Source organism: Oncorhynchus mykiss, chromosome 25 (assembly GCF_057628025.1).
Source record: "Oncorhynchus mykiss isolate SJ-2025 chromosome 25, ASM5762802v1, whole genome shotgun sequence".
NCBI classification, from domain to species: domain Eukaryota; kingdom Metazoa; phylum Chordata; class Actinopteri; order Salmoniformes; family Salmonidae; genus Oncorhynchus; species Oncorhynchus mykiss.
In genome coordinates, this window is record NC_143046.1 from 61,532,501 (window position 1) to 61,556,006 (window position 23,506).

Consider the following 23,506-nt stretch of genomic DNA (forward strand, 5'->3'; position numbering starts at 1 on the left):
TTTAATAAGTATCCTAGCCTAAGCAAGGTGTTTGCCTACAGGCACGAGTGAGTAGACCTACAGAGTAAGTTGTTTTCCTTGTGAGGCACCAAACCAAGGCCTACAAAGATGTATAGGGCACATTTCCTCCCTGATGAACTAACGTCAAAACAGGATGTATAAATCAATTCATCATATAATGAGTAATAAACTGAACAGCACGTCAAATAGCTCGAACCTGTGACCCCAAATGTACTTGGATAATTATTGGAAAATGGGTTACAACTGTGTGTGCATGGTGCCATTCAGATCAGCACGCAATCATTTGTCTGGAAAATAAATGCAATATTACACACCTTGATGATCCATGAAGGCCCTGATACCCAGAATGTTGGTGACAGTGTGTGCTGATGGCCAGGCCCTTGATATGCTTACATGCCCGGCCGCCACGGGTACTCCGGGACCGCTGCCCATTTTGCCATTGGGTGACATAGCGTTGGGGTATGAATAGGGGTATATGTGGTTGTAAGAGAGGCCGGCCTGTGTGGGGGCTTGCTTGCTGCTCTCATACTGGTTCGGCTGGGAAAGATTTCCAATCTTGTTCCGTAAAATCCTGCTGATGGAGCTTACTGAGGGCACGTTGTATTTGTCACAAACTCCGTCTGCGAGAAGCCTGTCCCGGATCTCCCAGGCAAAGATCCCCGGGTCACCTAGTTTGTAATCCCTTATGTTCTTCACCACATTCGGTGTAGTAACCCGTGGTTTGCTCCCCCCGATGGCACCGGGTAAAATAGAACCCGTTTCATTGTATCGTGCTAGTATCTTGCTCACACAGCCATGAGAGACACGAAGTTGCCTACTGATGTCGCAGGGTCTGATTCCAAGCTGGGCCAATTCCACTATCCGTAGTCGTATGGCGTTGGGCAGCGGTCGTCCATTGACGAATACACCACCCAACTGATTCACCTCCCCATAGGTTTGCTCTGCAGGGAATGAAGATAGATGGACATATTCAACTGTCACGAAAAGCAGACAAAACTATTTTCATGCTCTCCATACTTACAGTACATTTAACCATGGACAATGCGTGCTAATGCAAGTTATTATTACTATTCACAGCAGGAAGATATATTTAACTTACCTTATATTTTACTTACCTTGGATCTGAGAGATACTTTTGACACTTTTTACGTTTTATGTAAATAAATTGCATCCTTTACATTAACTATCCATTTAATCAACCATTGAATATGAACTCCCAGATTATGAATATTTTACATTAGCATATCTTTCCATTCGTTCTGGAAAGGGATGTGTCTGTCCACTTTACCTACACCCCGAAATAAACTTTCTGGTTCTTTCTGACGTTATGCAGGCGTGTTAAGCACGGTTATGCTTCCATAAGCTTTCTTTCACTGAAGCATGCAGATGTTAACGCAAGCTTACCCATTTGCCTGTGGTTCGAGATGCTTTGAAATAGTTGCCCCTCAATGGCTGAATGCGGTGGTTCTCCCTTCTGCACGAAGGAAGCAAAAAGTTAAGGAACAAATGGGACTTCTAAAAAGTCTCCTCCCGATGTTCTTTCCACTCTTCTGTCACAGTGCTTTGAGAGAAACTACTCGGTACAATGGCACTGAAGTGATCTTAATCCGATAAAGGCAAATTTGAGTTATACCGGAGGCTGAAGTTTGCTGGGATTCATTTGACGCGTCCCTCCACGTCAATTTTACCAGTTACGTTGGAGCTCTGGTATGATTTCATTGGCCGTCCTGACTGTGGAAAGGCTGTTACACACATGCACCATCCGGTTTGCTCAATTCAACCTCTGGGTGTTTTACATAGGGGGAAGTGTCTGAGGGAAAACGTTTATCAAACATGATGCATTGGTAGGATAGAAAAGATGGAGTGACTATTCAAAACCATGGAAGAGATTATTTCAAATGAGGTGAGCTTGTGCTTTTGGATGGACTTCAAATAGGCACTTCCACTAATGTTAATTGTGTTTATAATAGTTTGTGAGTGACACTTGGCAATATAGCATGCAGTGAAACCTATATATTTTGATCAGAGCACCATTAGAATCGCATCCACCCCCCTCTTTAGGTCAAGATCAGAGATCACTTACACATATTCTGTTATAAACCTGTTATAGGTCTGGACGAAATGTATTAGCACATGTATAGGCTCGTGCGTAAAGTGCAATTGCAAAGAATATTGGTATGGGATAGAAATTATATATTTCTATGACGTTTGATTATTGATTGTTGTTTATTATTTTCATAAAAACATCATGTTTCAGAATTGTTTAACTCCATCAACGTTGATACATTTCCATACCATCCATTTCCCCAACATTTTCCAACGCCATTTTGATTAGAAATATATGTATTTTTTAACCAGGCAATTAAGTTAAGAACAAATTATTGTTTTCAATAACGGCCTAGGAAGAGTGGGTTAACTGCCTTGTTCAGGGGCAGAACAGATTAGTGTTTTTTACCTTGTCAGCTCAGGGAATCGATCTTGCATCCTTTCGGTTACTAGTCCAACGCACTAACCACTAGGCTAAATCCCGCCTCGATGTTTTTATATTGTAATGCCGATTATTATGTTATTACAATTGTCTTTAAATATTAATATATTTTCCAGTATGCTTTACAATGCCACCATATGTTAACATGTGTTTGTTTTTTTGGCATTGAGGGCACAAACTGACCGCCCGTGCGTCACACCTGGGAGCTGAGCTGAAGCCAATGATTTGATCCGCGAGCCATTAGACGCCAGAACGAGCAGACCATGGGCTAATAGAATAGTGTCACATGAAGTTTCGATTACAAGCCAGACCAAGGGACTCACTAACTGGTGAGGCCTTTTTTTTTTACACCTCCATCCTTAGCATCAAACATGCTATAGGACCCATGTAATCAATACCTTTGTGGCTTGTAATGCTCCCAGACTATAGGGTATTGACTGAATTCCAGAGGCTAGCATTATCACAGCATGTTCTCTGTGTTTCCTGTGGAAGTTAAAAAAGTATCGTTTATAAGCTTGCAAAATGTCTGTAGTAAAAGTTAACAGTCGTCCCAACCGTAACAAGGTGCAGTGTCACTATCCCCTCTTTCTTGGCCAGTTCACTACAGGTCTTAAAGGGATCGAGACACATGGAAAACATCAGGTTGGGTCACCACAGCAACCTTGGATGGAGGCGAAATAAGAGGAGAGGGCGATCGCTCATTATGGTACAGTTACTGTGAACAATTATGGTACAGTTAGTGTGATATTGATGCTCGCTGCTCTCCAGGTTGTCTGCAAGCAATAGGAAATCAAACATAATGCATACAATGCAAAATTGAATGTTTCTCAATGGAATTAGCATCATTTATTGACTATCTTGATGAAGTGACACGCGACAGAACTACATTAGGTCTATCTATCTGTTTTGTTCATCTTCTTGACAGGCTTTTGCTTGGATTCTGTGGAATTCTGTTGAAAACTATTTTAGAAATCCATAGGACTGCTCAACAGAAACTCATCCCTCATCTGGAAAGAATAGGAATTACACCTCGCATGCAGTCATCTAGTTTTAACAGATTCCAACATACTGCCACAACTGTGCAGATTATTTGGCTAAGAGGACCACTGGAACACAAACATGTCGTGATGTGTCAGGTATAAATGCATGTTTCAAATATATTTTTCAGAAACTTTTTTGACAAGAACTACAACGTGAAATAGTTTAAGTTTAAATACGAGCTGTATTTGAATGTATAGCGAGTAAATTTGTACTTTGGAGGCACGGTAAAACTGGTAGGCCTATCTGGTGTAGAGCTGATTCAGCCGCTTACTAAATCTACAGAGCAAATTACAAATCAATGGGTCGACTTTCATCAATTACCAAATGACAAAGTATATTTATTTTCTTTCGAGTTTTGCATTGTGTCTTTATGAAGGCATGTCTGATAAGATAATCGTTTAAACGTCTGCACTTTGACGCTGAAAATATGAAACATTTCTGTTGCTAACAGGCAATATTATATAATGTCAACAAGCTAATTAAACTGTTATCCATAGCTTTTAAAATTAATGAATACTTACTTATTTATTACTATTAGCACCGTTAGATATTTGGTCAAGTAGGTTTTACATGCATTTGTTTTTATTAATCTTCCTTTTTTTCAGGAAAATTCAGAAACAATGCAACATGTATAGTGTTGGCTAATAACATATGATTTACATTTGATTATTTCTGTAGCCTATAACTAGTTGAACATTTTCGAGTTTGTGCTTTCGTCAATCAAAGGCCAATTACTTATAATATTTTAATTATCTCTGTAGAGAAAGGTATATGCAAAACGAATCTTCAACATTGTTGAATATTTGCGTACTAAATACATAAGCACCAATGATCAATTGAAAAGGATAATTATGACTTTTATAAAGGGACTGGGGAGTAATATTATTTTAGGCTGTACGATTGTATCAGTAAAATGTAGTGACAGATACACTGTGTATCTGCTCGCTAGCCTATTACGCAATAATTTTAACACTTTCAATATTGCATTATGTACATAAAGGCCCTCAAAATTGACTGACGTCTTTCTAGGTCTATGGAGTCTTTTTTTTGTGCATGTTCCTGATTAAAAAAAGTGCCTAAATACATGTCTGGGAGAAGAATGACCTGCTGGTAAAGTAGGAAGGTCGTGTTCAACTGTGGCGCTGCAAAAGTCACGTGACAAAACCAAACAAACAGTTATGAAGTTCCCTAAATGCCCGTTGTGAATCGATTAACATTTGCATGAATTAAATGTAGTTTTTGTAACGGTTGAAAGATATTATCACTTTCTAACATACTTGAAATAGAATACATTTTAGATAACGAATCAGCCCAAAACATCTCTTGTCTCTCATGTTTGATTTCCAGGAGTTAGATGTGTCTCAGTTCAATCTGTATGCATCATTTCAATCATTAACGACTGGCATCACGCCAACAAAAATATGAACTGACACCAAAAGGTTATGCTTTTCCATTACTAGTTTGATCGAATAGTTTCTCAAAAGTTGGTGTTTCTGTATGGGCTATATCCTCGTCTCGAGCGCCTCAAACCAGCACATTCTCCAGTTGCGGTAGCGGCTGGAGAAAGGCCAGCATGCGCGCGGACCTGGGTCCCAACAGGTGTCCACCTCTCGTCTCATGTCACCTCTGTGGTTACAACCCATGACGCAGGAGGCTGGTATGCGCTTACTTTAGTTTGGCACACACATCACCACTGGATGTGTTGCAAGGAAGCTGTCGTTTTCGGCAAACTGGCGGTTTCGTCACTGTACATGTAGGGCCTATGGGTAGTGTTCTCAATGCCTTATGCATTAAACGCCGTGCACACATCAGGGTTCTAAGTATGTTTAGCTGAAGCGGAGACCTTTGTAACATTAGTTGCGTCTTGTGAACACTGCAAGCTAATTATATTTCACACGTTACTGTAAGTATTCACAATCGTCTTAAATGACATCATATAGCCTTGTATTGGGCTTTAGTTCTTACGGTAGTCCGGTATTTAACTACTTAGGCCTATTCTCGCTGACAGCCCATATTCTGAGCCCATATGCTGCTCAATAGATAAGCCTATGCGTAATAAACGATATTGCATAGTTGTTTTTCCGATCACTCCCCTCCACGGTTTACTACTAAAGAAAAACACACCGCGATGCACCAGCAATTCTGAATAAACCCGTCTGATTCCTTTATTTTATTTTATTTTTCGATTTTGCATGAAATTTCGATTTTGCAGCTAGCCCACTTACATTTGGTTAAGTTGCCTTTTCGATTATATTTCGTTTAGAAATCTTTCCAAACGTTGCCTATTTCAACGATTGATCATCGAAATAATATTTGGCCATTAAAATAAATAAACAATTTCTTGCTATGGTTTACTGTCAACACATGCCTCATCTCCCCATGAATTGATACATTGCTTTAAAATGTTTATTCATAGTTTTCAATGATAGAGAGATGCAAACAAATTTGGGTGGATATCCGTCGCTTGTTTTAACTTGAATTTGAATACGGTTGAAGATTGCAGGTGCACAGACCCAGTCCTTCAGTATTGATTGATCTTTGTTTCAAGTGACGTTGAGGAATCCTCTCTTCAAGTGTGCATGATCTTATCCGTGAATGAAGGACTTCTTAGATGTTTAGTTTTCATATAGCGGAGGCTAGTTCATACCTTAATTAAATTACTTTTCTTTCTTCTTTAGTGAAATTACTGGCCCTTATTCCCAGTGGAATAGACGAAACATATGCAAATCGACTGTTTAATAATGAATTGCACTTACCCACAACTTAATTCACTATAGCTTATCGGGCATTTTAGGTTAGCAATATTACATATTAGCCTAATACCAATTTCTCCATTGCATTGTGCCTTTTTGAAATTTACATTTTATTTATTTGTATGCGCGTGTGTGTGTGTGTGTGTGTGTGGCCTGGAGGTACGTGAGTAAGTGTGTGTGTGTGTGTGTGTGTGTGTGTGTGTGTGTGTGTGTGTGTGTGTGTGTGTGTGTGTGTGTGTGTGTGTGTGTGTGTGTGTGTGTGTGTGTGTGTGTGTGTGTGTGATATTTATATCAATTATATTTTTCATATAATAGGATGCTCGATTTAAATGAACTGTTAATAGCATGATACACATTTTGAACTTTTCCATATGAATTACTAGCGGAAAAATCGTCCCCATGCATTTGGCCTTCAGACGTTGAAAAGGCAGATGTATACGATATACGCTACTGTCTATTAGTTAAGGTTTCAAATGGCCCTTTTCTACTTGATGGGCCATGGTGTTATATTGAAGACCTCCGGTTTTGATTTCGTGTTTGTGAGTTTTGTGATCTCATACCTCAGCATGGAAAGTGTTAGACAGGGTCCACAATGAGTGCATCTAGCGCACTAGGATCGACATGGGCCAGAGAGTGTAAAACTGGGTGTACTAAAATTCAATTTCAATAAGGCCACAAGTATTCTGTTTGGAATCGGCCCTGAGAGCAAGGTATCCTGTGCATGGATCACATCAATAAAGGATCTCTGTTGCCTTTTCGTGCAGTTTAGAGACTCCTCCCTTGCCTTTATCTCCTCTTTGGCTTGAATTTGTATGGGACCTATATGAACCTATATGGTTCATGAGTATGACTATATTCATAGATACACATAATAATCATACTCTTTTATTTCTATTAATCCCATCTTTTAAAACATCCATACAAATTAAGCCTGTCTTTATGATTGGGGAAATACCATGTCCTTCCCTTGTCAGGTTTTGAGTAAGCACTGTGATGCACAGTAGGCCCTCATCCTCTCACAGTGTTTGCCAGTACTCCTTTCCCCTCATATCTGATCCAGAGGTGATGTGTAGTTTCCCTTGTGCTGCTAACACTGGTGGGTGCAGACCTATTAGAGGAGGTTTGGAAGGCAGGGAGCAGCACAGGGATTTTATGGCCCAGAGACCCACTCTAGGCTGCAGTACACGCCTAATGAGAGTGTGCAGTGCCATGTGAGACAGGCCAGCTTTTATCCGGTTCAGTAATTGCTTGTGACCTTTTCGAAACACGTCCCGTGTGCAGAGGGGAGTCTAATTGTTACATGGGGAGGGAGCCTTGTCTAGCCGTGTAGGAATATGCATCCCTTTTGATTTCTAGGCTGTATGTGCAGCAATGCAAAAACCCACTCGGGCAAATACATTAGATTTGTACATCTCAGAAACCAAGCTTTTATACAGAGAAAAACAAACATATTTTGTCCCCAAATAAATATGCTTCACAATGTAGCACAGCTGGGCTTGCAAGTGAACTCATTTGGATTTCATTTGTTAAATGTGTAGTATCTGTACTGTGGAGTGTAAAAACAAGAATGAATGGCTGTGGACTAAAATGGCTCCACTTCATGATGTATTTCCTTTACAGGAATTAATGGACATTGTTGGCAGAGATGGCTGGTAAGTGCTGGATATTTGTGCGTTTGTGTGTGTGTGTGTGTGTGTGCATGTGTTTGTGAGTGTGTGTCCTATGGCACTAATAAGAGACCAGCTATTTGTCACATGCACCGAATACAACAGGTGTAGACCTTAGAGTGAAATGCTTACTTACAAGCCCTTAGCCAACAACGCAGTTTTAAGAAAAATAACTGTTAAGAAAGTATTTACAAAAAAACCTGAAGTAAAACAACAACAAAAAACATAACACATTTAAATAAAACGTAAAAATAACTAATAATTAAAGATAAACAATAAAAGAACAGTAGTGAGCCTATATACAGGTGTCAATGTGTGGGGAGCACAGGTTAGTTGAGGTAATGCTTCATTGTTTATATTCTATATTGTTGGCTGCACTTGAAATACATAACATGCTACATTGTTTATATTCTATAGTGTTGGCTGCCCTTGAAATCCATGACAGTGTTGCTAAATATTGGGGACAAATCTGGCTTTCATTAAGCATGGAAATATATCAAGGAAAATATAAAATAGGTCTTTTTTAAATTTATTGTGCTGTGATCCAATAAAATGTCGTCAGAAAATATGAACAGGGTGATTGTTAACATTCCCAGTTTGATCTCTGTCTATTTAGACTTGTTCCCCCCCCCCCCCCTACCCCCTCCCACCACCCTACACACTACACACTACTCTCACGTACCCATCAGCGAAGCATATCTGGTAAACACAACCATAAAGCAGCTATTTTCATTACTCACAGATAGTTGAGTCCCACAATGCATTCACTGCTTTAATAGATGAAGGCTTACTGTAATACACGCAAGGAGAGGCATATCTGGAGAGAATGGAACAGTGTCCCCTACAAAGATAAAAACACAGTAATCAGTGACCACAAATTCAATTTGTCCATATGGAAATATTATCTTAGAGGATCATAATGAGACACGCCTGTGTGTAACATCTGACGTAGGGGTTAACCAAGACAAAGATACATCATCCTCTCTCAAACCTCATCTAGCATGAAACTAATTAGCAATAACGGAATGCAAAAACTGCAAAGACGTGTAAGGGATCACACAGATACAGTGTGTATGAATGCAATGGCTGAGGGGTGATGGTCAGATTGTTGAATCAGGTAGTGTGTGTTTTTTTTAACAAGTAATGTGAATGAAGATAATCATAATGTTTGCCCTTTTTGTGTTTCTCCTGATTATTAGATTACTACCTGGACAGAATGCATCCGAAAACTACCTCTACTAGAACTACCTCTACATATGAGATAGACAAGACGAGACCAGAGCATGGGCTATCAAAAGATGATGAAGGTCTCCGAAATTATAAACTGACATAGTTTCATGGGTTTGTGTTGCAAAAGTTCAGGAATTCATTAGAAACACTCAACATGAAGTGATCACATACTCATGTATTCCTTTAATAATATTTTGGCTTTGTGTGATTCTGTGACTAAATCTATTCTGTATTCTTGATTAAGTCTTCTAATAAGCTTAATTTGGCTACATCAGTGTATTGTTTATAAGGCATGTTACCCAGATATTAATCCTAATTGGATCAAAGCAATTGTTTTAATTGGCTTGATAATGTTTGCATATGACGTTGGAGAGCCTTCTTAGGTATTTGTGTTGTAATGTTTCTACTACAGGTTTTATAATCTGTGACGCCGTTGGCATTCCATTGTTGGTTTTTGGCGGTGTGGCATGGCCGGGTTTGAGTGGTGTTCTCTCGGTCTGCTATCAATTTACTGGAACACTTAAAACTCCAAAGAAGGCTACTGACTCATGTTTGGTCTACTTGGATATCTTCCCATGATATGGAACAATTCTGGATTACATACTGTAGATGTATTATTGCATTGACTTCTCTTCTTTTTACTTTATAAATATGTGACACCTTATAGTATACTATAGACTGTTCTCTATGCTACAGCATGGCAAGTGTTTATTATCTATCTATCTATCCTGTTGCCGAGACACTTTATCCCTACCAATTTGTACATACAGTGCATTCAGAAAGTATTCAAACCACTTGACCTTTTCGACATTTTGATACGTTATAGCCTTACATGCTGACCAGACGGGACACGTCGCATGCGCGAGCGTCGAAAAATAAATGTAGAATTATTGCACCCATACTGCTCACGCACGCCAACTAGCGTCTGCGATGCCAAGGGCTAAAATAGAAGTCATTCCTATTTCTGACGCAGATCGCGCTGAAAGTCCTGCCTCTCCCATCTCCTCATTGGTTTATAGAAGCAGCTACCCACGTGCCATCTCCTCATTGGTTATACCCACGTGGGTGATTGAAAGACAAACTGTTTTGCCGGTCATTGTGGTAGTACTGAGAAAGTTTAGATGCCAATCACCATATAAGTTCAAAGATGAAAAAGCCTGGAAGGAGGAGAGATGACTAGAAACGATTCGGTCAGCAGTTTTATGTGTGGATTAATTGGCGGAGTAGAGGAGCTTGTGCATTTCAGGTAAAATAACAACTCAATGTTTATATCCCAGGACAAATTAGCTAGCAACAGCAAGCTAGCTAAATAGGACAAATTAGCTAGCAAGTGCAAGCTAACTAGCTAAATTGCCATACATGTTTAATGCTTTTTGACCTGTCCCCAAATTAATGTCATTGGTTCAGAGTTTGTTTTGATATTTTAACCTGGTGACGTTTGGCGTTTGGTGTAGGGGGACAAAATAATTGTACGCACGATGGCGCATGCGCGTAGCCAGTTTGGGTTCCGTGTTACTCTAAAATGGATTAAATCGTTTTTTCTCATCATCAATCTACACAACATACCCCGTAATGACAAAGCAAAAACAGGGTTTTAGAAATATCACTTTTACATACAGTACCAGTCAAAAGTTTGGACATACTTCCTCATTCAAGTTTTTCTTTATTTTTTACATTGTAGATAAATAGTGAAGACATCAAAACTATGAAATAACACATATGGAATCATGTAGTAACCAAAAAAGTGTTAAACAAATTAGATTCTTCAAAGTAGCAACCCTTTGCCTTGATGACAGCTTTGCACACTCTTGGCATTCTCTCAACCAGCTTCATGAGGTCATCACATGGAATGCATTTCAATTAACAGGTGTGCCTTGTTAAAAATGTATTTGTGTAATTTCTTTCCATCTTAATGCGTTTCAGCCAATCAGTTGTGTTGTGACAAGGTAGGGGTGGCATACAGAAGATAGCCCTATTTGGTAAAAGACCAAGTACATATTATGGTAAGAACAGCTCAAATAAGCAAAGAGAAATGACAGTCCATCATTACTTTAAGACATGAAGGTCAGTCAATCTGGAAAATCATGTAGAAAACAATAAAATAAAGAAAACCCTGAAATGAGTAGGTGTGTCCGAACTTTTGAATGTTACTGTAAATATTCAGACCTTTACTCAGTACTAAGTGATTGGCAGTGATTACAGCCTCAAATCTTCTTGGGTATGACGCTACAAGCTTGGCACACCTGTACTTGATGAGTTTCTCCCATTCTTCTCTGCAGATTCTCTCAAGCTCTATCAGGTTGGATGAGGAGTGTCGCTGCGCATCTATTTTCAGGTCTCTCCAGAGATGTTTGATCGAGTTCAAGCCCAGGCTGGGGCTGGGCCACTCAAGAATATTCAAAGACTTGCCCCGAAGCTACTGTGTGCTTAGGGTCATTGTCCTGTTGGAACTTTCACCCCAGTCTGAGGTCCTGAGCGATCTGGAGCAGTTTTTCATCAAGTTTCTCTCTGTACTTGGCTCCGTTCATCTGCCACCACCATGCTTCCCCGTAGGGATGGTGCCAGGTTTCCTCCAGATGTGACGCTTGGCATTCAGGCCAAAGAGTTCAACCTTGGTTTCATTAGACCAGAGAATCTTGTAGAGTCTGGCCAATCTACCATAATGGCCTGATTGGTGGAGTGCTGCAGAGATGGTTGTCCTTCTGGAAAGTTATCCCATCTCCACAGAGGAACTCTGGAGCTCTGTCAGATTGACCATCGGGTTCTTGGTCACCTCCCTGATCAAGGCCCTTCTCCCCCTATTGCTCAGTTTGGCCGGGCGGCCAGCTCTAGGAAGAGTCTTGGTGGTTCCAAACTTCTTCCATTTAAAAATTCTGTTCTTGAGGACCTTCAATGTTGCAGACATTTTTTGGTACCCTTCCCCAGATCTGTGCCTCGACACCATCCTGTCTCGGAGCTCTACAGAGAATTCCTTCGACCTCATGGCTTGGTTTTTGCTCTGACATGCACTGTCAGCTGTGCGACCTTATATAGACAGGTGAGTGCCTTTCCAAATCATGTCCAATCAAAAGATTTTACCACAGGTGGACTCCAATCAAGTTGTAGAGTCATCTGAAGGATGATCAAGAGAAACAGGATGCACCTGAGCTCAATTTCGAGTCTCATAGCAAAGGGTCTGAATACTCATGTAATGAAGCTTATTTCCATTTTCTATTTTTAATACATTTGCAAACATTTCTACAAACCTGTTTTCGCTTGTCAGTATGGGGCATTGTGTGATTGATGAAAAACATATTTAATCAATTTAAGAATAAGGCTGTAACGTAACAAAATGTGTAAAAGGGAAGGGGTCTGATAACTTTCCGAATGCACTGTATCGAAGTAATTTACCTCGTACCCCTGCACATCGACTCTGTACCTGTAAGTACCCCGTGTATATAGCCAAGTTATCATTACTCATTATGTACTTTTTTCCCTCTGCATTGTGGGTAAGTTTCTCTACACCTTTTCTACATCTTTTCGTTATGAATCATTTGACAATAAAATGTGATTTGTAGTATTGAAATATTTGATAAGGACAAATATTATTGACCCCAGAGTTGAATAGTAACAACATTTTATTTTTAATTCATTGCACTTTTCCTCTGATGTTTTCATGTCAAGTATTTTCTAGTATCATTTTACACAGCACAGGCTTGAAGGGACAGAAGCTTTGAAGTCATGCCCACCTATTTTATAACCTGCAACAACCATGGGTTGTGCTTTTTGAGAGCAACTCAGAGCATGGAGAATCCCCATTGAGCTGTACTCCTCAGATGTCTGAGTTCAGAATATGTGTATATGTAGTGTTGCTTTTTCACCTCTGTTAGGGTTAGTGTGTGCTGTCCTTGTTCATACAAGAATGCCATGGCAGGGCCAGCCCAGAAAAGTGTGCTCTGGGATATTCAAGGCCTGCTATCGAGAGGCAGTGTGATATCATTTTCCGGCAAACCAGAAATCAAGGCCTTGGACAGACCTTTTCTATGTCAGGGATAGGGGTAGTGTATGTTTTCTGACAGTTGCTCCTTTCAAGATTAATGGGTTTATGAGAACCGTGTGTCTTCCTCCAAAAGCCAAGCTCAAAATCTGTCAGTGTTACCAGCAGCATAATAGTGAAGTCCTGACATTGGAATCCAAAAGACAGAGTGAGTTTTGATGTCACAACAGAGCAGAACATTGTCTCTATACTGTGTGTGTGCTCATGTGTGTATGTGTTTTAAAGACTTATGTTTGGTATAGCCATCTTGATTTTGTTATATTAGGGACGGAAAAAGCAAACCACTTTTGTTCCATGTGTTGACCTTCGTCTGTAACAACTTTAACAATAGGATTGATATCTGTAGGGATGGTAAAAATATAGATTTTTAGCAATGTAGGTTCAGCATCTTTGAGTTGTTATATCATGCACTCCAAAATGAAAACAGTTGCATAAAACTTCAGGTTTGGTTTAAGTGTGGTTTAAGTTTCTGTAGGTGACTTTATCATTCTTGTTTACTCTGGAGATGAAGAGGAGAAGAGTAATTACAGTAAATTACATCTGACCAAATCATTTATGTATGATTCATTTTTGAATATTGTTATCATGTACTTATACCACTGAATGCAACAGCATTTCACTTATCTGTAATTAGTTTCACATCATTGGATTTTATTTATTTTAAAGTAGAAAGCAGAAAAACACAAGCCCTTTTGATCTGGTGATCATGGACACAAGAGTGGTCTGAACCCCGGAGAGTCACCTTTAAATTGGTGGCTCAAGATGAGGACTAATCGTCTCCCGTGCAGGCTTTAGGGCTGGATTCAATCCGTATCGCCCAATATCACGGAAGATACACATTATAGCTCGATTGAAATTTAAAGGCAATGTTCCCACGTTTGTGGAGACTGTGTTCACATTAAATGCTGCATATGTCGGCTCAATCGTAAATGACCTTTACATTTTCACGCAGATCGTTCACGATACTTCAGCGATACAGATTGAATCCAGCACTTAGTTGCTGTGGGTGGATGTGAAATCTAAGGTGATCAGGAGGCAAGGCACTGGCATCCAGGCAGCCTTGTTGTATCTGTGTGGACCTCAGTGAACCACTGCCAGACACCCATAAATACGTTCCCTTATTTCTAACATGGCGTGGATGCCAGTTGGGGCTAAAAGTGGGTTTGTTTTGGGTGTTCTCAAAGTATTCCCGCCAGCGCCTCACTTCCACGTTTCTCATAAGAGAGCCACTGACTTCCTGAAATGCATATGTATTCATACTGGTAGTCGTCTGTCATTTCAGTGATTTGTTGAAAGCTGCATAAGTTAAGTCCAGTGTCTGTACAAAGGAGACCTGTTTGTCCAGACACACATGGATTAATCAACTAGACATCCCACATTCACAAAGTGTAGTGTCACATAAATGCAGAATCAACATGAATTTGAACCTCAACTATGTTCAGTAATCCTAGCCCTGGGTATTCAAATCAGCATTGAATGTGGAACCAGCTGAATCTTACTTACAGTCAGTTTAGAGTATTTAGAATGTACTACTCATTAAAAAAGTACTTTGCATTCTAGAAAATAACTCTTGAATAACACTTACTTTAACACTTAAACTTAAGTAACACTTGAACAATTGCAGAATCCAAATGAGATTTAATTTCATAGCATTTGAAATACAGTGCACACATGATTTCTTAAGTCTTCTTTTAAACCTGCCAAAATGGGGGACCGTAGCTCACTCATACAAGTGGAGAAATGCCTGACATGTTTGCATAGAATAGGGACAGGCAGGACTGCATCCAAGCCTGGACTTGCTGGCCAAGAAAAAACACAAACATACACACACACACACCCCCAAACACACAAGTAGATGGAGGGTGCATACTGCAGAAATCACTACTTTAGAATTACAGATAGAGGATCTTAATTTGACACGTATTATCACATCAAAATAATCCTGCAGCAACAGGATATGAATGTTTAGTCCATAATGTTGCTTGATCGGTGGTTAGGATGTAAACTGGTCAAATTTAGGCTCCATGGAATGTGCAATACCAATATAAACATGTGTTAGAGCAGGTGTCACGTCCTGACCTTAGTTCCTTTTTTATGTCTCCATTTTAGTTTGGTCAGGGCATGAGTTGGGGTGGGCATTCTATGTTTTGTGTTCTATGTTTTCTATCTCTATGTGTTTGGCCTGGTATGGTTCCCAATCAGAGGCAGCTGGCAATCGTTGTCTCTGATTGAGAACCATACTTAGGTAGCCTGTTTTCCCATTTTGAGTTGTGGGTGATTGTTTTCTGTTTTGTATGAGTACCTGACAGAACTGTTGCGTTTTGTTCTACTTTTGTTTTTGTTTCAGTGTTCCGGTTATAATAAACAACATGGACACTTACCACGATGCGCATTGGTCCCATATTTCCTACTCCCCTTCAGAAGAGGAGGAGAATAGTTACAGCAGGTTTTCAGTGAATATTTGTAAATCCCTGCAGCTCATCTGCATTCCCTGCAGCTCAGGGACATTCAGTGACAACAGAGTGATCAAATTAAGATAATCTGTATGTGCTATAATTGAGTTGGGCCCTGCATTGAGTTAGCCCCTGCACAGTGCAATGTGATTAGAAATCCCCTTCTAAACATACAGCCACACACCCCCACTTTACCCCATCAGCAGTGAGAGGCTGTTCAGTTTACCTCATTGTGAAATGTCCAAAAGCAGAGCATATACAGCATGTCCTAATAGATGGACAGGGCAATAAGAGAAAACCGGTGGGACATTTTTGAATGTTTGAAATGAGAAACAAACGAACTGCCATGATGCCCCTGTTGGCTGTTTAAGTGAATGCTTCGGGATAGAACAGATACGACAGGAGAGGAGTGTAGCTGTAGCTGAAAGCACATGACAACCTGTCTAACAAGAAGTTCTCTAGGTTTGCACACCTTCCCCAAACACATCCTAACCTTCAACTGCTGTACCAGGAGCCTGTTGTGCTTGTTGTTCCTGAAAAGTCTTTATATGCCTGGACACTGGACAAAGCTGAGAGCTCTGTGTGATTCAGTTACAAAACCCATAGGTGGTGTAGTCGCAGATTAGCTGCACTCTGTATTCTCACTTACTGACCGTGGGGTGCAGCGGACAAGATGCATTCTTTGACAAAATAATCTACATTAAAGATAATCATTTGAATCTGTTTCATTTTGTGCTGTGTAATGAAATGGGTAATGATCAGAATATGCAGCACCTCAGAAAGTATTCATACCCCTTGACTTGTTACACAATTTGTTGTGTTACAGCCTGAATTCAAAATGGATCAAATAAAAACAATTCTCACCCATCTACACACAATACCCCATATTGACAAAGTGAAAACATGTTTTTAGACATTTTAGCAAATGTATTGAAAATGAAACACCGAAATATCTCATTTACATAAAAATTCACATCCCTTAGTCAACACATGTTAGAATCACCTTTGCCAGCAATTACAGCTGTGAGTCTTTCTGGGTGAGTCTCTAAGAGATTTGCACACATGGATTGTACAATATTTGCACATGATTATTTTAACAATTCTTCAAGCTCTGTCAAGTTTGTTGTTGATCTTTGCTAGACAGCCATTTTCATGTCTTGCCATAGATTTTCAAGCTGATTTAAGTCAAAACTGTAACTAGGCCACTCAGGAACATTCGCTGTCTTCTTGGTAAGCAACTCCAGTGTATATTTGTCTTGTGTTTCAGGTTACTGTCCTGCTGAATGGTGAATTGGTCTCCCAGTGTATGTTGGAAAGCAGACTGAACCAGGTTTTCCTCTAGGATTTTGCCTGTGCTTAGCTCTATTCCGTTTCTTTTTATCCTAAAAAACTCCTTAGTCCTTGTCAATGACAAGCATAACCATAACATATTGCAGCCACCACCATGCTTGAATAAATGATGAGTGGTACTGAGAGTAACACAAAAATCTAAATTGAATCCAATTCAGGCTGTAACACAGCAAAATGTGTGAATACTGTCAGAAGGCACTGTAAATAAAGGTGACTGAGGTTTTTAGCAGAGGAATGTCCTAGTCATGTCCCCGTTGAGTTTACCATGCGCCATCCTGAAAGACAATAAGGCATTGACTGACAGAGAGGAACAGTTTATGATGACACTGACATGGGAATGTTATATGTCAATTATTACTCCATTCATGTTCATTTTAGAATTACTTTGTGGCAGGTTTGGGGTGTAGAGGCCTCAGATATGAGGCTTTAGTTGAACCATTTTTGTATAGAGAACAACATCAGAGATTGCTAAATGTCAATATGCAATGTTGATGAAACCATCTTTTCCCCATATAAAAGTCAGTGTCTTAATAGTGATAGTGGTAATTACAGGGTTGGTCAAAGGTGTCTCTTTGCGCATACAAGCATGTGAGAGAGCTCACAGTGCTATGAAAAGTCAAGGAGAGATTACGTTAATCTGGTATAATTAGATGAGGTTCACACCTTAAGCAGAAATTTGCAACAAAGGGAAATTATCCTCGCCCCCCACCTCAATAATGCTACCCTGTCATTATCTCACAGACAGTTTGTTTAGAGGGATCAATTAAGGATCATTTTATGCCGTTCAGCTATATGGCAAACACCTTTGCGTTGGACTTACTTTCTTCCTATCAAGGCAGTGCTGCCAATAGAGACGTGAATGGTTGGAAACTTGATGTCAACAATGCTGTTGCTAAATCAAAGCGTCCCTCTCGGAATCATTGTGCAATTACCTCAAAGGAGAGGCTTTCATGGAAGATTCAAAGTGTCTCCATATGCTGCAGAGCATAACCTTACACTACATCTCAAAAACATACAGAGAAATGGAAGTCTGAGTGTCTCTCCTTGAAGAGGAACCGGTCCCAGACCTTCTGCCCAACAGGGAGAGAAAATGACTACACCAAATCGAGAGAAGGAGAATCTTTCCTTGGCAGTAGATGTAGGGACACGGTTCCAGAGCTACCCTCACTCGATGAAACAGCAAGGACTTCTGAATGAAGTAGAGCACCGAGTCATCATCACACAAGACTGGGTGCTATAAGAGCAACTTGAGGGCTGAAGAGGAAAGCTGTTCTCTTTGTTGCAATCATGAAGAAGATAAAGCTGAAAATTGTTAGGGTGGTGATGAAGATGATTGCATCCTTTCATTTGACTATTTTGAAACAGTACTTGGATTCAGTGGGGTGTATTTTGAACTTGCCAGCAGTGACATCAGTGTGTAAACATAACCTCTAAGTGTTGCGTATGAAGATGTGCATCGTCAAACCCGACCACTTGAGAAGATATACCCTCCCGAGGAGGATGACTTGAGGTCTCTTGTGCTCTGAGAAATTGTCAGTATGGAAATGATCGATTTGCCTGATAATGGTAAGAGCCAGGTTAAGCTGTGCTCCGTCAGCAGCATTGCTTTAATATCAATAACACGGAAGAATGCCTGGTTTCAGAGAGGAACATTCGGGGAGCCCCGCCAGGGAGGCTTGAATGGATTCCAGACCCAAATAGACCACCAATTCCCCATGGAGACGGGCCCACAACCTCAGAGCCAAGCAGAGACTAGCAGGCCTCCTGTGCTGTGCTATTCTGTTCTGTGTATCCTGTTGCTCTCCCACCATGTAGCCAGGCCCTTCCCAAACATAGAATTTACATCTCCAGATCAAAGTGATAATGGGCCTTGATTAACAATCTAAACAAATCGTGGTCTCATTGCTATTGAGTTTCCAGAGAAGTCAGGATGGGAGGCCAGATTGTGGCCCTTCCTCTTTCTACTGGGATGCATGTATAGTGAAAATTATTAACAGTGCCTATAAGCTACCGTTCAATGATTTAGATCTCTACCAGCATATCAAAATATCGGCATGAGAATTCAATTAGAAAACTCAATAATATCCATTTTAAATCATAAAAAAGGAATGACCGGAATACAATTAAAAAATATACATATCATTTTTAGTTTTAAAATGTGATTATTTTTGCACAATTAGCTCATTATTCTTGGTTTTTGTGTGTTGGCTGCTTGAGTTGTATTTCAGTTGTAGGCTATTCCTCAGTGGTACTGTATGACTCTTCAGAACTGGAGGAACAGGTTGAAAGTGATACACTTTCTTTAGAAGAAGCCAGCCTAAATCAAGCGTGACATTATTAGCATTCTAGAGTTTAAATATTTGAGTTAAAAGTAGAAATGGATTTGTCACTGTCTCCTTGTCTTCCGATGATTAATTATATCAGTAGATGTTTTCCCCCCTCGTTGTTTTTCTGAACTTAAGCCAAAGCAAGCACAAGCAAATCCTGGAGGACACATTTGACTGGCTGGTTTAAACAGTTTTTTTTTTCTGCTCGCGCACAGCAAAAAAAAATGAAGTCATTTTTTAAAGATGTCTTGAAGAAAAAAAATACAATTTAACAATGTAGAAATGTGTAAAACATTTTTTTTTTCAATTAGATTGCCATTTCAAATGGGCCAACTTCATTCAGGTTTTGTTCATGGATGTGGTGCTTTGAAACTACTCTGTGGTAGAACTTTACAGAGGTGCAACATCTTAAACCCAGTGGCTTAAAGCCTTTACTGGGCCCAGGACAGCGAAGGTGGGATGAGCGGCGATAGCCCAATCCCTTTGAACTGTGCCTTTAAGTCTCGTCTCTGCACCTTTGCAAACATAACCCATCCCCCATCCCCCTCCACTGCACTCTGGGTCATATTGAGTTCTCAGGGAGAATGTAGATAGCTGAGATGCTGTCGATAAGGCGGTGCGAAGTGATGACACGATTGCAGAATCAGGCCCTCTAACGAGGCGCAGGCCACGGGTGAATAGGAACGCGTCGTTCAGAGGTCACCTGGCATCTCAGTCAAGACGGAGACGAACTGAGCTTGAGCTTGGCATTTCATCTACTAAGTCTGATTTGGATTGCTGCTTCTGAAGTGAAATATATCAAATCTGAGAAGCGTCTACAGCGTATTTTATTCTTTCACACTGCTAAATATGTCTCCTTTCAGCAAAAAGGATGATCCTACTTCTCTTCTATTTACTCCAGACAGAGCCACTAGCCTTCAGCGGACTGACCAGGGAGGAGAGCCCCATTACTACAGTCATTAGTGTTTATGAGATAGCTCAGCAGCAGTGGTAGAAAAAGTACCCAATTGTAACACTTGAGTAAAAGTAAAGATACCTTAATAGAAAATGACTCAAGTAAAAGTGAAAGTCACCCAGTAAAATTCTACTTGAGTAAAAGTCTAAAAGTATTTGGTTTCAAATATACTTATGTATCAAGAGTACATGTAATTGCTAATGTATACTTAAGTATCAAAAGTAAAAAAATATAAATCATTTCAATACCTTATATTAAGCAAACCAGATCACTTTTTTTAAAGATAGCCAGAGGCACACTCCAACACTCAGACATAATTTACAAACAAAGCATTTGTGTTTAGTGAGTCCATCAGAGCAGAGGCAGTAGGGATGACCAGGGATGTTCTCTTGAGAAGTGAGTGAATTGGACCCTTTTCCTGTCCTGCTAAGCATTCGAAATGTAACAAGTACTTTTGGGTGTCAGGGAAAATGCATGTAGTAAAAGGTACATTATTTGCTTTAGGAATGTAGTGAAGTAAAAGTCATGAAAAATATAAATGGTAGAGTAAAGTACAGGTAACCCCAAAAACAACTTAAGTAGTACTTTAAAGTATTTTTACTTAAATACTTTACACCACTGCTCAACAGTACAACCAGAGAACTTCCAACACAAGCTCATAAAGCCTTATCGGCCTCCTCATGTCTTAGTGTAATTGGAAACAGAGCGACAAGGAAAACAACAAAGTCATGGAGGACAGTGATATAACTAGAGTATACAAGAGGCCTATTTTATATCCTGCATCACTGCATACCCATAGCTTGACTTCATCAAACTTTTCTTTTGGACGATTTTAATTGTATCCTCTCATGATCTTGTGTCCTCATTCTACAATTCAAATGAAATGCTTCTACTGAAGAACTGTTTGAAGAGTGCTGAAACCACTGAATTAAAATTGTGCCAAAAGGCCATAAAGAACAGTTTGTTTTCATTTGTCGGAGAATTCCAGCACCAGTTATCGCTTCACACCACACAGAGAGAGAGAGAGAGAATGTGCGTATGTGCTTGCATGCATGTTTGTGTGTGTTAGAGAGAGAGCGAGGGAGAGAGCATGACCGAGCCTTGCTCCTTAACAGTAAATAGGCCCTGGGGTGAACCCCCCCCCCCCCCCATAGTAGTTTACATATAAACACCCTGAACATGCAGGTGGAAATAAGGGCCTATAGGGGTGAATAAATAGAATTCTGGCCAACACACAAACAGTGGAATTTTTCAGACAGACTTGGACTTGAACAATCTCTTATGACTCCACTTGTCTTTTGCCACGTAACACTGACAACTTTGTTATTATATAATCTTTGTGCTTGATGAACCAGTAATCACTGAACACATTGCAACTTTAGTATCAAACATTTGTTTCTATATAACATAGGATGATATTATGAACGTCGTAATGATTTTGAATGAGAAGGAATAAAGTTACAGTAAGACAAAGCATTGTGTGACAGAAGAACACATACAAGGACAATTCATGTCTAGATGACAAGTAATGTATATAAAGGTCTAAGGTGATAATGCGTAGACAGGTCTAAAGTGATAATGCTATAATGCTGTAATGCTCATAGACTACTATCATAGATCACAGAAAACATTGTAATCCCCCTTCGTATGACCCAATCCACAGCAAAAGGACCATTGTTAACTTATACTCATCAACTGGTTGATGATCGATAAGAAAAAATATTTAACCAAGACGTTCACAATACTCCGATCAGGATGAAGTTCTTGTAAAGAGGCCCTGGTTAAATTTCTACCAAGTGCAAATGCACCACCGTCTGGTCTGGAGTGGAACTTCCCTCTCTAAGATCTATTTACATACAGGAAGCCCCATGACACCATGTGCATTACTTATTTCCTGGTGTAGGGTGGAATAAGACAATGGTTGCATTCCCCTGCTGACTTTGCATGCATTAACCAATGGTTGTGTTGACACGTCATCGACTGTGTTATCGACTGACAGACTGCTATAACACATGATGTGGTTTGCTGATAAGTAAAACACAGGCGTTAAGATCTGGCAGGCGTCAGCAACGTCTGTGCAGAGGAACGCACCCAATATCAACCTATACTTACTTCACTTCCCCTGAAGTGCAACGGACATTGCCCCTGCTAAGTAAATGATAAATATCTGCATTAAAGCAAAAAATAAACACATTAATTCTGACCCAAAAATCAACTGCAATAATCAATATCATGAACATTTCAATTAAACATATATCAGTTGTTGGTTTTGAAAACAATCCCACACAGGATTTGGGGCACCACTGATGTACTCCACTCTCTTCCCAATCCAGTAGATGGCAGCATAGACCAGAAAAATGAGGAATTGGTTATCCCTGAATAGTCTGAGTAGTCAAAACGATATACTTTGCCCCTCCTAGTCTACATTGCTTCATCTGCACCTCCTGTATCCTTCCGGGCTTAATTCTGAATGTGTATAGCCTTTTAAAGTGTTTTATTCAAACAGATACTATGAAATACTCAAATACAGACATCAGAACATATGTAGAACCACAGGAGTTATTAAAAAGGGAGTCGTCATGAGTTTCATGTTGCACCAGAGGGTTATAGTCTTTACCCAGCAATCTCAGAGCCTGGGCAGCACTGCTCTAACAGGCATATGGGATGAAAGGAGAGAGGAGGAAGAGAGGAGTGTAGCTTACAAAATGTAGACATTGTTTGTAGGGCCGGTCAGAGACATAAATGGTATATACTGTATCTATTATGTTGAGATGATACTCTACTGGCCTTGGTGATGAATCTATCGAGGTTATGAAAGTAGGCACACTGGTGTAAAGCTGGTGTAAGTTGAGGTTTTAACATGTGTAGACCCATCTATTGTGCATGACATGCCCGACCAGGGCGGAATAAGGCCACATTTGATGACTTTCATTGAGTATATTTAAAATACAAAGCAGCTTTACGTATTATGTAGCATTTTAATAAATCTGTTCATTGTTGTAAGACGAACCTTTTCCAATCATTGATGAAAGACTTCAAAAAACCTTAAGGAAGTGCATCTTCCAAACTGACTTAGTAGAGGTCTATGATCCTCTTTCTCTCTGTTGAACATTCAGGTTATGGAATGGTTAACCCCATATTGTTTATCCCTATTCACTGTATTCCAACTTCAAATCTATCATTTC

At 39.9% G+C, this 23,506-nt stretch overlaps 1 protein-coding gene and 1 long non-coding RNA gene across 2 annotated transcripts in view; one reads left to right on the forward strand and one right to left on the reverse strand.

Annotated features, from left to right (window-relative positions):
* pax1a (paired box 1a) overlaps window positions 1–1,761 on the reverse strand; it is a 4,782-nt gene extending 3,021 nt beyond the window's left edge. The window contains exons 1-2 of the mRNA XM_036962947.2: window positions 1,426–1,761; window positions 336–962 (exon numbers count right to left, since the gene is read on the reverse strand). Of these exons, the coding sequence (XP_036818842.1) occupies window positions 336–962; window positions 1,426–1,429 (631 nt within the window). The 5' untranslated portion in view covers window positions 1,430–1,761. The remainder of the gene's footprint in view (window positions 1–335; window positions 963–1,425) is intronic.
* Window positions 1,458–13,785, forward strand: LOC110505417 (uncharacterized). The gene is made up of 5 exons (XR_002470757.3): window positions 1,458–1,924; window positions 2,680–2,838; window positions 3,107–3,215; window positions 7,924–7,955; window positions 9,170–13,785. It is a non-coding gene; the product is annotated as an uncharacterized LOC110505417 (long non-coding RNA).
* The last annotated feature ends 9,721 nt before the right edge of the window (window positions 13,786–23,506 follow it).